Genomic DNA, 17,011 nt, shown 5'->3' with positions numbered 1-17,011 from the left:
AATGTCAGGCTATGAGTTCACTTCTAGTGATGTCAAGCAATGTCAAGCTATGAGTACACTTCTGGTGATGTCAAGCAATGTCAGGCTATGAGTACACGTCTGGTGATGTCAAGCAATGTCAGGTTATGAGTACACTTCTGGTGATGTCAAGCAATATCAGGCTATGAGTACAATTCTTGTTATCAATGTCAGGCTATGAGTACACTGCTGGTGATGTCAAGCAATGTTAGGTTATGAGTACACTTCTGGTGATGTCAAGCAATGTCAGGTTATGAGTACACTTCTGGTGATGTCAAGCAATGTCAGGCTATGAGTACACTTCTGGTGATGTCAAGCAATGTCAGACTATGAGTACACTTCTAGTGATGTCAAGCAATGTCAGGTTATGAGTACACTGCTGGTGATGTCAAGCAATGTCAGGTTATGAGTACAATTCTTGTTATCAATGTCAGGCTATGAGTACACTGCTGGTGATGTCAAGCAATGTTAGGTTATGAGTACACTTCTGGTGATGTCAAGCAATGTCAGGTTATGAGTACACTTCTGGTGATGTCAAGCAATGTCAGGCTATGAGTACACTTCTGGTGATGTCAAGCAATGTCAGTCTATGAGTACACTGATTGTGATGTCAAGCAATGTCAGGTTATGAGTACACTGCTGGTGATGTCAAGCAATGTCAGGCTATGAGTACACTTCTAGTGATGTCAAGCAATGTCAGGCTATGAGTACACTTCTGGTGATGTCAAGCAATGTCAGGCTATGAGTACACTGTTTGTGATGTCAAGCAATGTCAGACTATGAGTACACTTCTAGTGATGTCAAACAATGTCAGGCTATGAGTACACTTCTGGTGATGTCAAGCAAAGTCAGGTTATGAGTACACTTCTGGTGATGTCAAGCAATGTCAGGCTATAAGTACACTTCTGGTGATGTCAAGCAATGTCAGACTATGAGTACACTTCTAGTGATGTCAAGCAATGTCAGGCTATAAGTACACTTCTGGTGATGTCAAGCAATGTCAGGCTATGAGTACACTTCTGGTGATGTCAAGCAATGTCAGGTTATGAGTACACTGCTGGTGATGTCAAGCAATGTCAGGCTATGAGTACACATCTGGTGATGTCAAGCGATGTCAGGCTATGAGTATGCTTCTAGTGATGTCAAACAATGTCAGGCTATGAGTACACTTCTGGTGATGTCAAGCAATGTCACGTTCTGAGTACACTTCTGGTGATGTCAAGCAATGTCAGGCTATGAGTACACTTCTGGTGATGTCAAGCAATGTCAGGCTATGAGTACACTTCTGGTGATGTCAAGCAATGTCAGGTTATGGTGCAGGTTTTTTATGAGTAGAATTTACTTCAATTTTAGATGTATGGGTTTTCAGCAGTTTTTGGTTGAAGTTCAAGGTTCTTTAATCCGAGGTGCTTATAACATTGAGGTAGCTTTTATAACTTGCTGAGGTAACTAAAGGCATTGACCTTTCCCTTTCAAAGCTGTCCTGCATTGGGCATGTGTTTCCTCAAACCAGATATTATATAATCAATTCAGAAGGTCTTATAACATTTGTTGTTACGGAAACTAGCGGCATATGATTCTCTGTTTCTTATTTATAATGCATTGGTATGTGTTTTCTCAAACCAGATGTAAGAACTTTGCAAAAAATGTACCTTGGGTGTACACAATATTGAGAAAATGCTTTAGACCCCTTACATGGTCTAGTTGACTGAGTATCTGGCCAGAGTATAAGGTCAGAGGTTCAACCAGTGTTCATCCTACCAAGAGCCATTACCCTGCCTGATGATGGTAGGTTTGGAGTCAGTATGTCTCCATAGTAGGGTTAAACTGCAACATAGTATCTCAGTGGGCAATCTCTATAAGAACGATATTTGTCTGGTCCAGTATTCAGGCCTACCATACAAACGGTGAACAAATCATCAAAACTGAACTCATATACACCAAAACAGAACAAAAATCACCAAAACTGCAACAATATCCTCAAACCAAAACAATACATCTGTAATGGAAGACTAATCGTTTGAAATGGAAACAAAACGCGCGTATCAGCTACAAGAGCACGTGAGAACAGTCGCTGAGCGTACAAAACGGCATTCATAGCATCCCAACACGGCAGTCATAGAATCCCGAAATGGCATACAAATCGTCAAAGATGGCAGCAAGGGGAGACGAATAGGCTTGGTACATAATTGTTTTTCGTCACTATGAGTCTAATCTTGAAAATTTGATATCGGGATGTAGTGCATAAACCCCCTATTGTAGTAAGCTTCAAACCTATGTCCATACTTCTCAGTGTCAGGCTTGCAATTCTACACAATGTGGTCCCTCGTTCGACCGAATAGGATTTCTTGTCAACATGCCGTGCTACAGTTTGTCTTCAGTTTTGTAAATAAAGTATTCATAGCATCACATTCAACATTACTATATTTTAGTGATTTAAAAAAGTTACAAAAACTTTGTTCATTCTCTGTGAATTGCATATCTAAGTGATCATTTCTACTTTGACTTCCCAAACTGCCTTTTTTAAATTTCTCAAACTTGTATTCACAGATTCCTGAGAGAGACGTGTCAGTCCTCTCGTCATCTGACATATTCTTCTTAGTTTGTATGTTTGTATGCCACTGCTTCACACGGCACGTATGGTCATGTTCTCAGATGAATATCTTCTAGTTTCATCTTACTTTTATGAAGTCATTCAGTGAATATATTTCTTTCAGATATCTCTGTGATACCGAACCTTCCGAAAATTCCAACGTTTGAGTGTATGCCATATAAAGAGAAGTTCAAAAATCGGGTAGCATTGCGTTCTCATCAGAGAAGGAAACATGAACTTGCCTATAATTTCAACTGTGAATTGTGTGTCAGGAAGATTTTATCATTCTGCAATTTTATCTTTTCTATGTACTTCAAAGTATTCCATGCAATCCCAAACATTTTATATCATTTAACAAAAAATAAAGCTTAACTTGAGGTACAAACATGTGTCCGTCTTTGTTATTGTACGTCTCAAGAAGTCGCTTCCTGTGGACTTGAAACAGAAATCCCTGCCCTAATCAGTGGATTGAATTTGCACTCGTACACTTTAAAAATGATAACTTATATATTCAATTCACGGAAAATGAACAAAGTTTTTGTAAACTTTTTAAATCACTAAAATATAGTAATGTTGAATGTGACGCTATGAACACTTTAGGGACACCTGCAGTTTACGGGTCGTCAGACCCGGAAGTAGAAATGTATTCTTTATAGCTCGCGCTTTGCGAGAGCACGCCGGCCGGTATTTGCTGCCTTCGGCAGTAAGTGACGCGCGCCGGCGCTGCGTCTTATATATAGAGAAGCACGCGAGCCGGGCTGATCTCCGCTAGGGAGACATTTTAGACGAAATTGGAGGTCATTTTCGTGTTTACTGGCAAAAGTTTAATTTAAAACTTCGTCTGAAAGATCTATAGTTTTAAACACGAATTTTAGTAATGCTCCAAAACATCAATCCAATCGTTAGTAATCAAGGGGAAATCCCGATGGACGCCTTTTATCTGATTGGTCAATTGTGGACGCACGTGTCGAATGTTCCAAATAAGGTAGTGGGTTACTACAACTGCCACAACTTTAACGCGCACAGTTGGTGAGTTGTAATTTGCTTGTCGCTTGATTTCAATATTGTTTATTTGACTTGCTTAGCTATGGCTGTAAGGAGAATGGTGTATGATGATTTGTATGAGTTGTGTAGAGATGAGAGAAAGTTGATGGATTTGTTGGAAGCGTTTGGTTTGATTGGAAATTTCAGTTGGAAGTGTGTGAAGTGTGACAGTGGGAGTATAGGAAAGCGCAAGGATTCGAGTCGGAGTGAGGGTTATGTGTGGCGTTGTTCAAATAAAAAATGCAATCATAAAATTGTAGCAAGGCGTGATTCTTGGTTTTTTAAGTCTCATTTGTCCGTTAGTGAAATTATGAAATTGACATTTTATTGGGTTTATCAAGTGAGAGAGAATTTTGTGAGAGTGCAGTTGCGTCTGGGGTCTGATCACACTTTGGTTGACTGGTTTAATTATTGCAGAGATGTGTGTTTGTTTGTGATGGAAGAGGAGAATGAGATGATAGGTGGGCCAGGGATTGAAGTTGAGATTGATGAGAGTAAGTTTGGGAAGCGTAAGTTTCACCGAGGAAGGCGAGTGGATGGTGTGTGGGTGTTTGGGGGTATCGAGAAAGAAAGTAACAGGATGTTTTTGGAAGTTGTGGAGAAGCGTGATGCAGATACCCTTTTGAGTGTGCTGAGAAAGTGGGTGCGACCGGGTTCGATAATTCATTCTGATTGTTGGAAGGCGTATGCTAGGCTGAATGAGATGGGATACGAGCATGTGACAGTGAATCATAGTAAGGAATTTGTGAATGCAGAGAATGGTGCGTGCACTAATAAAATTGAGAGTAATGTGGAGAGCGTGTGAAAGCGTCCCTGCCCAGGTATGGAACTACGAAAGGATTGTATGATAGTTATTTTGTGGAGTACATTGTGAGGAAGAAATATTTACGTTGTTCTGATGATCGTTTCGTTACATTTCTTACTTTTATCCGCCGTGTATTTGACCCCCCCAAAAACCATCAATATTTTAAAATAGTTGAAACTGAAAATAAAGAAAATGCCATCCAAAATGAAAACACAGATGATGAATTTAATTCAAGTGCGGATTTGTTCTTGTGAGGTAAGTCAATTCAATTCAGGCGCAGATTTGTTCTTGTAATATAAGGTAAGTGAAGAGTTTCGATATTTGTTTTCTTGCTGTGCTACACATCATGTAAACTTACCTGTTTTGTTTATTGTAAATGAAAATGGAAAAAGAAGGATACATTGAAGCATCTAAGGGCTAAAATGTTTCATTTCAACGAAACAATACATTAACGGGGTATTTTTATGTCAGCGTCTTCTTAAAATATGAATAAACATTGCAATTGACAAACCCAGAAAAAAATACAAACCCTGAAACATTGTTGAGGAACGAAGGGCTAGAGAAGATTATCGATTAGTATCCAAGGGTAATTTAATGGGCCCAAACAAGGGCAAAACAGCGATGTTGTTATTCGCTGGAGCAAACAAAAAATGGCGTCAGCGTTAGTGCTCGCTTCGATGTAAATATGGCTTCTGCGCATGTCTGTAGCGAAACTTCTGGGGACCCGTAAAGTGCAGTTTACCCAACACTTTATTTACAAAACTGAAGAGAAACAGGACCACGGCATGTTGACAAGAAATCCTATTCGGTCGAACGAGGGACCACATTGTGTAGAATTGCAAGCCTGACACTGAGAAGTATGGACATAGGTTTGAAGCTTACTACAATAGGGGGTTTATGCACTACATCCCGATATCAAATTTTCAAGATTAGACTCATAGTGACGAAAAACAATTATGTACCAAGCCTATTCGTCTCCCCTTGCTGCCATCTTTGACGATTTGTATGCCATTTCGGGATTCTATGACTGCCGTGTTGGGATGCTATGAATGCCGTTTTGTACGCTCGGCGACTGTTCTCGCGTGCTCTTGTAGCTGATACTCGCATTTTGTTTCCATTTCAAACGATTAGTCTTCCATTACAGATGTATTGTTTCGGTTTTAGAGGATATTGTTGCAGTTTTGGTGATTTTTGTTCTGTTTTGGTGTATATGAGTTCAGTTTTGATGATTTGTTCACCGTTTGTATGGTAGGCCTGGTATTAGCAGGGTCAGACATATGTATATGTTGGATACATTTCTGGTTTGCTCTTTACATTGTTTCCCTTTCTGTTTCAGATGCCCTTTCTGTAAGACAGATGAGCTGTTTAATGCATATGAGGCAAAGATCTTCTCCTTTAGAGAAAGGTATGTTATGTGTAGGATAGAAAATGAATCTGAGGTTATGCTTGGGATTGCTAGCTAGAGACATTTTGCTAGAGAATGCATATTGACCTCAAGGATGTCATGATCACCTGCATGTTATTCTTCGATTTGGACAAGTGGCAGCATACCTGCCAACTAATATTGCATGGATTAATTTTTGTCTCCTCTCCAGCAAATGAGACAGATGTATCATAAATTTGCTCAGAAATAAGAAGTGACGTATGGAAAATGCACCAAAAGTACAGGCAGGTGAAGCGTGAAGGTTGCAGTTCAGTATTCTAACTCTGTTTTTGTGGAGATAGAAAGAATTGGATGTGTCTAGAGATGTTGAAGGTAGAAAGAATTGGATATGTCTAAAGATGTTGAAGGTAGAAAGAATTGGATATTTCTAAAGACTTGGATATGTCTAAAGATGACCAAGATATTTTATGGATTTAAGCTTCTATATTTTTCCCCACACAACGTTTTGGGATCATCACAGATCCATTCATCAGTGACAGTGACAGTTGACACCATGACGTCGACACAATGCATGTGACATCACAATCCACAGTTATGACGTCATAGTGTCACCATCATAGTGTCAACTGTCACTTCACCTGGCGTGTGATGGTGTGTGGTCCTGTGCATAGAGCTCAGGTCACAAATCAGTTGAGGTTAAGCAACGTTGAGCATGGGCAGTCCTTGGATGGGTGACAGTGTTTGGCAGCTTGACTCCTGAGAGTTTCTAGGACTTCGGTCCTGCCCCACAACCAAGCTCATGTGATGCATGTGGTCTTACCTTAGGCAAGTGAGTGTGTTCAAAATTGCCTCTGTTCACCCAGCAGAAAGTGGGTACCCGGTGGGACAAGTCATGTGACTAATAACCTTGTAGCGCCTCACAGGCAGCTTGGGTTATGCAGGGTAATAATGTGTTAGCGCTTTGAGCATGCACAAGTGTGTGGAAAAGGCGCATTATAAATGGCCATTATTATTACTTATGACCTGCATATAAGCATCCCAGGAGTTAGTGTTTGATGTGTGTCCCATGATGCCATCCCCGATCTCTACTCAAACTTGTAAGTCATGTGTTGAGTTCATATTAAAGGAGGACCCTCACAAAGTGTCATGGAGATGGGAACCCTTGCTTTGGAGAAACATGTTGCATGTTTTGTTCCTTTCCGTTTCCCCCTTAAACTTAAGGACACAATGTCTACCAGAGATCAGTCTAATGCCAACACCAGGACCAAAGTTCCTATTGTTTACAGAATATAACTCTAAAACTACTTGAACAATCTTCACCAAATTTGGTATACTGCCTCTCCATATCATTTATATGTGCCTTTTGGGTGTTTGAGATATTTTTCAATTTCATTTTTTTCTCGTTTCATGGCAACAATTTGGACTTTGTCTTGTTGAAGTGTAAAGTTTGTTTCCGGAGCAAAATTCTGAAACTAATAGACCCATCATCACCAAATTTGCTATACTGCCTCTCCATATCATGTAGATGTGCCATGGGGGTTTGAGCTTTTCTTTCAAGTTTATTATTTTCTGTTTCAACACTTATTGATCATATTTATGAGAGATCAGAGATACAGCATACCGGAGATTTGATGTTGTTCCATGCTACTACAGTTTCCATGATATCACCTATCTTGTTCTTGATTAGATTCCAGTGAAAAAGTTATTTCCATAACTGAATGTGATAAAATTTGATTTTGATTTCAGCATTTGTTGAAATCTTATTGACTAGAGACAACTCTGTGACTGAAAAACAACAGATTCATTCATGCATTTCGAAATAGAATCATTTAGAATTCTGAATGTTTTGTAAAATATAACTGTGGAGTTGTTGATTTGTTGATAAACAGTTAAGTTCAATTGAATGTAAAGATATTAAATGAAGACTTGACAAACATAATATCATACTATCAATAATATGTATTTTCATACTTAGAGATTTTGAAATTGAAGGAATCAAATGAATTGTTTGAGGTCTCAATTGAGGGGAAGGGGGAGTCATCTGTTTTTACGAGTAAAAACACTTTCTAGTTTGGTGAAATGAAGTATTCTACAATGTGCTTATACTAGCCAGTAAGACCCATGCTATCAAGTCACATCAAGCTATAATATCCGGTACTCAGTGATAGGAGATGATGGTTGTCATGCCTCAACAAGATATGCACTTGTTCACACATCTGAAAGTTTCTCAATATATCTAAATATCAGTAATGTACACCAATATTTCTGATGGAACTTTCTACCTCTGTTTGCTGTCCCCATTACTAATTTCAATTCTGTTTATCAGATTTGATCACATCTTACTGGATGCATCTATATGGATACAATGATTTTTTCCTTATCCTGACTCATGCTTAATTGCTTGTCTTCTTCTTCTTGCGAACTATAGACTTAAATCCCCTTTTGAAGCTCCCTTAAAAAAAGTGGACGTAAAATCACTCAACCCAGTGGCCTCCCTTGAAACCATCTTTTGGCTCGAAAAGGTCACATGATCGGCCATGCTTGTTCACTCTCTCCTTCTTCGCCCTAGTGGACGGTTGTGAGAGCACTTGGGTCCCCTATATGGCATATATCCTTTGAATTTTAGGCTGTATAAGGGCTTTATCAAGGATTTACCAGCAATATGGTTTGAAATTTATTCTAATTTTGTCCGTTTTTCACGTTGTTGACAACATGTCTCAACTTGTTTACATTTCATGAAGACTTGCATTTCTTGCAGGTTTCGATTGTCGGCTGCTGATCCGCATTTACTATGTCCTAACTGCACTTCTATATGTTCTTCCAGCCTCCGCTGTAATCTTTGTCAGCATTTATCTCAAAATGAATTTTGTAATTATTTATATTCTGTTCAAAGACGTGCCAAGGACAAATTGAGACGGCAGTTATTAGTCATGTCTCAACAGGGTGAATGCGTTAATAACCGTGGGTTGTTGTCTGTTGAGGTACATCATTCCAGTGTGCTGCCGGTGACGTCTGCTGAGCAGAGAATTGAGGGTTCCGGCCTTAGGAAAAGATCGTCTTCGACTCAACAATCCTCGTCGCAGTCTAAGAAGACCAGGACGCCATCTGCTGTGAAGACTAAGACGTCTTCAGACAAGTCTACAGTCAAGTCGTCAATGGGGGCAACGAAGATGTCGAGATCCTTCGCCGCAGATTTCAAACCATCGGACGAAGCAGACGTGTACAATGAGCAGCCGATCCTCATCCCTGAAGTACCGACGGGGAAGAAGACGAGGTTTTCTTCTACACTGTTGTCTGCAACTATATCAACGCAGTCAGACGGCCTATCTGCGCAGACTGCAACTACCAGAGAGGACAGGCAGTCCTTAGATGACACCTCAACATTATCAGATGCGGCGTCATCTGTACAGCAACAGCAGTTCTCAGCGCAGACCTTCAACCCGGGCATCTTTATGCAGCAGTTTACCCAACAGATGATGGACCTGATGGAACGTAGGTTCACTCAGGAGAAGACTGCACCGAACATCGTCTACACCTCAGCGGGATGAAGGACGCAACCTGTGTGAAGAAAACGTTCGTGAAGGGAACGCCCAGGAGGACAACAATGATCGTGACGAATCTTGCGAAGGCATTCGCAGAAGGACCACTGGTGAAGACACTCTTGGAACCAACAACCAAGAAAGAACGCCTGCTACAGACGAGGAGCATTCGCAAAGGCATCGCAGATCGTCTTCATCCTCGGACTCAGACAAGCACCAGAGGTCTACGCGTTCACCACACAGAAGAGATTATACGCCTTCACGAAGGCATACAACTTACAGAGACAGGTCACATCGCGCATATCCTCGGCAAGATCTTCATGGTTGTCACCACGCAGATACAGATCACCTAGTACATCTCCAATTAGGCATTCACGAGTGCCAACACGCAGGCCTACACATAGATCGCCACCTAGAGATCAGGACCAACAGCAACGACCTTCGGAACGAGACACATCGAAACCGGAGGATGATGGAGGAGTTATCTTCTCAGATACAGAGATCAAATCATGGATGGCTAATGGTCTGGAGCTTGCATCACCATCTAAGGAGAATAATGAAGCCTACACGTACATGATGTCTAACAACGATTGTGACACGCTAACGCTACCACCCATAGATCCGGTACTGGATGACCCAGACAACCTCAGCTCAGCCTTCAAGAAGGCAACAAAGTATCAGAGTCAAAGCATTCCACCGTTTAATGCTAAGGGATTTTCACTACACAATATGGAACCATTCATGAAGGCCCAAGAAGTAGATGAAAACTATAAACTCATCAATGACGCTCGCGTAAGGACTTATAAAGTGGAGGACAAGAAGCTAGCACAACTAGACACAACCACTAGACGTACCTTATTCGGATTAGCCAGGTCAAGGGCCATCAACGAAACCCTAATTGCGAAATTTTGCAAACTCTACATCTGAAGAAGATCGTATGATCTACTCAGCCTTATTAACCCAAAAGAAAGACCAACAGTTCATGTCAGAACACCTAGCGTCAACATTGGCGGGATTAACACTGCTACGAAGACAAGGTCTATTATCAGCCTGTAAATGGAGTGAGAAGTTTACCAAAGCACTATTTAGAGCTCCATGGGCAGCAACGAATATCTTCGCAGGAGAAATTGAGGACGTGGCTAAAGAAGTTACGAGGAATCCAGAGAAGTGATGATGATCAAGTCCATCGATACACTGGCCACCGTTATCAGACAGACATCACAGCGCTACTGTGGCAAATCTAAATTTGCAGGGATACAGAGAGCTAGAGACAAGAAATATGGCACTTGCAAGGGATATAAGGATTCTTTTTGTCGCCCCACCGGAGCTCCTAGAGGTAACCCCGGAAGAGGCAGAGGATTCAGAGGTGCCAGGAACTTTAGACGTTGATGGACAGGGTTGGAACGACTGGAGTCTTCCACCCCCAGCCGTTCCCATACAACCCTCACCAGTGGGTGGACGCCTGCAACTTTACTGGAAGAATTGGGGAATTCTACAAGACGATTATGTATCACAGATACTACACAGAGGTTACAGGATAGAACTGCAAGCGGTTCCACCTTTAACAAGCACTCCTCAGATGTACAACTGTGCTACCGATCAGAAGGAGAAACTACTCAAAGCCATTACGACTCTACTCAACCAGAAGGCAATCGAAGAAATACAAATCGTCACACCAGGTTTCTACTCCCCGATTTTTCTGGTCCCAAAGAAAAACTCCAAGGAAAAGTTCCGACTGATTTACAACATGAAAAAGTTAAACCAGGATTATCTAAGAAAGCGCGCAAGATTCAAAATGGTTCATCTTCCACAACTCAGACAGATTATCTGTCCGTCAGATTATCTAGCCAGCATAGATCTACAGGATGCGTATCTTCACATCCCAATACATCAGGACTCAAGGAAGTACCTACGATTCCTGTTCAAAGGATGTCACTACCAGTGGAGGGTACTACCGTTTGGAATATCGTCAGCCCCCTGGTTGTTTACTTGAGTGACAAAGCCCATCGTCAGTTACCTACCTACAAGGTCTACGCAGTGCGTTTTACCTCGATGACGGGATTCAAGCTCATCAAGATCCCAATCTACTCAGACGGCAACTGACGTTAACAATCAAGCTACTCACTCAACTAGGATGGTTAGTAAATCATCTCAAATCGGAATTAGAGCCTACACATGATCTACAATTCCTAGGAATACGAACCGTCACTTCAACGAATCGTCTATTAATCCCGGAGGACCGTTGGATCAAGATACAACAGATGATATCGCAAACACTACTCTCTCCGTTACCACTACGAGAGTGGCAGAGTCTCCTCGGTCTCCTCACGTCAACGCAAGATATGACACGCAGAGGCAGATTACTGTTGCGCTCACTACAAGTGTTTGTCAACGATCATCTAGACAGTCTGGATCCATTCGTCCTACTGAACGAGCTGAAACCATACCTATTATGGTGGACACAGAAGTCGAATGTCTGCGCAGGAACCTACTTAGCAGAGCCGGGATCCAACACACATCTCTACGCAGATGCGTCCCACTAAGGGTGGGGAGCTCACTTAAACAACAAAGTGGCATCGGGAAAGTGGTCGAATCAGGAGCAGAAGTTACACATCAACATGCTAGAGTTGAAAGCAGTCATAAATGCCTTACTACACTGGTCCAGCATACTAAGGAATGCTCAACTGATGATCCATACGGACAACTCCACAGTGGGGTTCTACATCAACAAACAAGGGTCAACAAGGTCAAGAAGCATGTTGGACCTCAGCTTTCAATTATTCAGCATAGTAGACAACCTGAACATCGACATAAAAGCGTCACACATTCCCGGAGCCCGAAATGTGATAGCAGACGCCCTATCCCGTCCTATGAATCCGTCACCGACGGAATGGATGCTACACCCAGAGGCATTCAAGGACATCATTCGGACAATAGGATCCCCACTGGTAGATTTGTTCGCAACCAAGTTCAACAAACAACTACCAACATTTGTCTCTCCGGTCCCAGATCCTCAAGCATGGGCAATGGACGCCTTGAGCATATCGTGGGAAGGACTAAACGCATATGCGTTCCCTCCACCCGCACAAAAACCGAAGGTATTACAGAAAATCAAAATGACGAACAAGTTACAACTGATTTTGGTCGCGCCTTACTGGCCAGCGAGAGAGTGGTTCCCCAACCTCATACAAGATATAGGAAATCCAATCCTACAACTTCCAAAGTGGCCAAATCTACTGATTCAACCACACACCAAGCAAGCACACAGAAACCCAACTATGTTTCAACTACATGCATGGAGCTAATCACGATGTGCTTGGGGAAAAGAGGATATTCCACCAGAGCAGCCATAGCAGTAACTTTAGCCTTACGCAGATCAACCCGTAACTTGTGCATCTGGGACTAAGATGGGATTTTATAGCAAAGAATCAACTGCCCGGTCAACCAGACAGACAATTCCTTACCCCGTCACTTTCGTCGATATTAGGACCACAGGATACGCAAGACCGATCCTTATGTCTAGTCAGAGCATTGAAAATATATCTACAGAGGTCTAAATTGAGGAGACGAAAATTCAAGCGCCTTTTCATCCCTCTATCTACGGAGACACCTACAGAAGTCTCACGTACAACCATATCAATATGGATGAGAGCCGTCATATTGAGAGCCTATAAAGCAGCAGGACTTGATCCTCCACGAGCCTCCAATCCTCATGAAGTCAGAGCACTGGCATCCACGCTAGCTCTGCACGGAAACTGCTCCATATCAATAATAATGGAGGGCTGCTTCTGGAGGTCGGAGACGGTGTTTGCCAACCACTACCTCAGAGACATGGCTACAGAGGACGTCTCCGGCATACACCAGTTTGGGCCGCTTGTTGTAGCACAACAATTGACTGTACCTCAAAGGCGCTGAGATACATCTCACCCTTTTGTCACGTGACTTGTAAAAGCCAACACTCATCAGAGTACGGTTTTAGAGTCCATGCGCACGTCTAAGACAGGCTAGCATGAGTGATAGACCCGGTACTTACTTGTACACGAAGTAGGGTCACTTCTCCACTTGATGCATGCATCAAGAGATGGAGTCGTATTAAATCCACACAAAATGTCAGGAGAAGATTTCCAGGATAAATCTGACAAGCTGTGGTCCCCCACATTCATCAGAGGAAGCTGGAAGAAAAGACAAATGCCATTAGAAGTTCCCAAGGGGGTATAAGGACGTAAATCAGCAGAGAATCGAGAGTGGCTTGACCCACCACCATTTCCGTCGGATTCTACAAGCAATTAAGCATGAGTCAGGATAAGGAAAAATATGTAATTTTCTGACTAAAATTGATATTTTATACTTATCCTGACTCATGAGGTTAGCCCTCCCAACCTCCCCTCATGGCACTCTGGATTTCCCTGCAAATCCAAGTGTCAGGGCTCGAAATAACGGAGAGAGTGAACAAGCATGGCCGATCATGTGACCTTTTCGCGCCAAAAGATGGTTTCAAGGGAGGCAATTGGGGTGAGTGATTTTACGTCCACTTTTTTGAAGGGAGCTTCAAAAGGGGATTCAAGTGTTCCACTATAGTTCGCAAGAAGAAGAAGACAAGCAATTAAGCATGAGTCAGGATAAGTATATAATATCAATTTTAGTCAGAAAATTACATTATTTCAGTCAATCAATTATAACAATAATCAGAAAATGACAAACATGATCTTTCCTGATCCAACAATTGTCTCTCTTTGTTTGCTGGTGTATCCAGCCAAGCCATTGCGAGACATTTATATTGGTGTCAGATTCTAACTACAGGTCTATCTTTACCACAAGACATTGCAGATGGTGAAGTTTCACGATGGAGTCTGCCATCTCTGCAAGACATCACTTATAGGAGAACAGTTCAGCTTCTTCACATATATGCTTTGATACGCTGTATGCTGTTCAAGGCTTGATATCCCAGCATTTTATGTCAAAATTGCTATATATCTGAGAAAATGTCTTAGAAGGTATTTCCCTTGTGTCAAAATTGCTATATGTTGGAGAAAATGTCTTGGAAGGTATTTCCCTTGTGTCAAAATTGCTATATATCGGAGAAAATGTCTTGGAAGGTATTTCCCTTGTGTCAAAATTGTTATATGTTGGAGAAAATGTCTTGGAAGGTATTTCCCTTGTGTCAAAATTGCTATATATCGGAGAAAATGTCTTGGAAGTTATTTCTGTTTTGTCAAAATTGCTCTATGTTGGAGAAAATGTCTTGGAAGTTATTTCTGTTGTGTCAAAATTGCTATATATCGGAGAAAATGTCTTGGAAGTTATTTCTGTTGTGTCAAAATTGCTATATATCGGAGAAAATGTCTTGGAAGGTATTTCCCTTGTGTCAAAATTGCTCTATGTTGGAGAAAATGTCTTGGAAGTTATTTCTGTTGTGTCAAAATTGCTATATATCGGAGAAAATGTCTTGGAAGGTATTTCCGTTGTGTCAACATTGCTATAATTTTGAGAAAAAGTCTTGGAAGGTATTTCCCTTGTGTCAACATTGTTTTTCCAGCACCTGAACAACAACTGTTTCTAAACACCACCACCTCAAGCTATAGAGTACGTATGGTCATTCTGATGGTTCATAATCCTTGGCTACCTTATGAAAAGGCTTCCACATAATTTTCTCAGGAGTGCAATCTGTTCGAAACATCCCAAGTACTAGTCTACAGACCAAGGGCAGTTAGGACATCTGATTTACAATAAAGAAGTTGACATCCATAAATCTTGCCTTGATAAAAGTTGGCAAGTGTGTGGTAGCCAAAATGAGCACATCATAATCTTAAATTGTGCCTTTTAATATTAAAAAAATGTAATTTGATATTGTTTAAGACCACCCAAACAAATTGCCTAACGTCTAAATGACAACAATTATTTGGCAAATACTAGATCCAGCTCTAAAACAGTGAATCTAAGCCTGATAAGCTTTTTAACTTGATTTATATCAAAGTACATTTTTAATGGATACAAGTTACATTTTCGCCAAAGAACTGAAAGGGAATAATAATTTACATTCAATGTGCAATAACCTGTCTAGGGACTAGTATTGGGACTATTCGTATCTTTTCCTTTTCTCTGCTGGTGGCTGCCGTTTTCTGTGCAGCCATTGTTTTGTGCGCTGTGTCAACAGGAAGTGTTCAAGTAGTTTGGCTCAATCAGGAATTTAACAATAATTAACCAGATGTTGTTGGAAGCAAAGGTCTTCTTCCACATGACCCTGAAGGAATGTTTTGGCATTTGTCATGAAGAAACCAAAGGTCAAAGACAGAAAAACCCACCTCACCTCACAAAACAGATTGCAATTATGCTTTCTCCTTATGCATTCTAAATTCATTTCAGGGGTATTATAAGCATGGATGAAGGTGAGGAGATGGTGCATCAAGTGAACACAAAGCGCCAGGGAACCTGGGCTGATAGTGATGTGGAAAAGTCTCTCAAGAGCATCCTTAACTTCTGCAGACATCATGGTGGTTTGTATAAACAGTATATGTCCATAAAAGCATTTAAATTAAGGGCTATGGAAAATGATTAATTATATGAAATTTTCATGTTGCACCTGTCACAGAAACATACACTTGTGACAGAAAGTGTGAAAAGTATGTCAACATTTTATAATATTGACCCTGGACTTCAAACCTGCTGCTGCAAGACATCCTATCAACATTTGTTGTGATGCACTCATCATACCAGTGAGCTGATTCAACTTTTCTGTTTGGGCTATGCAATTGTGTGGGTACTGACAACACACTCCAGAGAGTATCCAGCCACTAACATGGCATATTGTGCAGCATACTGATTTAATTATGTAAACATTACAAGTGTTGATTTTCATGAAATACCAAAGAACTAAACAGAAAAAGGCATGGCTTGATTAGGCCTCAAATGATGAAGTAGAAACTATATATGATTGTTCCCACCAGTGATGATACCCTTACTATAAGAGGCCTGACTCATATTTTCAATATGGCTGCCACATCATTAATGGCCTTTACTCAGGTTTTTTATTCATAAGGTTCCTAAATTTGGTACATATATAGGTAGCAGTGTTTCAGAAGTGATTAAGACAATAACTAATGAGTGATGGGGAATGATAGATTATGTTTCCCGAGTTATATTAAGTATGTAATTCTCAAGCCTTGGCGAGTTTGATTGGCTGTGTATTTTCTGAAACAGCCAATCAACGTTCACCAAAAGGTGTAACCTCCCTAGGGACTTACAGGAACATATACTACCCTGTGTCCTCCTTCCCATATGGGTAATAAAAGATCTGTATTTCAGGATGTACATTTCGACTTTGATTTCACCTATGAGGATTGACTGGGCCCATTGAAGTACATATTGAAAAACTGATGTAGAAACTGTATGAATCTGTGTAGGTCCAGTCATATTTATTTAAAATCAACTATATTTTGTTAGTTTGTCATCCTCAGTGTTTATGCAGTAAATATTTGATTAAAGATACTTGCAGCAACTTTGTTCCTGACATTTTAAACTGTTGAATACAGGTGAGGTATATAGAGAATACTACACGAGGTCTCATTACATACGAATTATACGAAACGAGTGTCCTTCCTATGGTATCTGACGATATCATAGGAAGGTCA

At 41.0% G+C, this 17,011-nt stretch overlaps 1 protein-coding gene across 1 annotated transcript in view; it reads left to right on the top strand.

Moving 5' to 3' along the window:
* Positions 1–4,091: 4,091 nt before the first annotated feature.
* The window catches only part of LOC124285251 (E3 ubiquitin-protein ligase SHPRH-like), a 45,250-nt gene continuing 32,330 nt past the window's right edge, over positions 4,092–17,011 (top strand). Inside the window, exons 1-3 of the mRNA XM_046721452.1 lie at positions 4,092–4,294; positions 5,797–5,865; positions 15,747–15,877. Of these exons, the coding sequence (XP_046577408.1) occupies positions 4,092–4,294; positions 5,797–5,865; positions 15,747–15,877 (403 nt within the window). The remainder of the gene's footprint in view (positions 4,295–5,796; positions 5,866–15,746; positions 15,878–17,011) is intronic.

This window comes from Haliotis rubra, unplaced genomic scaffold, assembly GCF_003918875.1.
Source record: "Haliotis rubra isolate DU_JTF1 unplaced genomic scaffold, ASM391887v1 Scf356, whole genome shotgun sequence".
Classification (NCBI taxonomy): domain Eukaryota; kingdom Metazoa; phylum Mollusca; class Gastropoda; order Lepetellida; family Haliotidae; genus Haliotis; species Haliotis rubra.
Note: the sequence above shows the minus strand (reverse complement) of the source record. Positions and strands in the feature narration are given on the sequence as shown.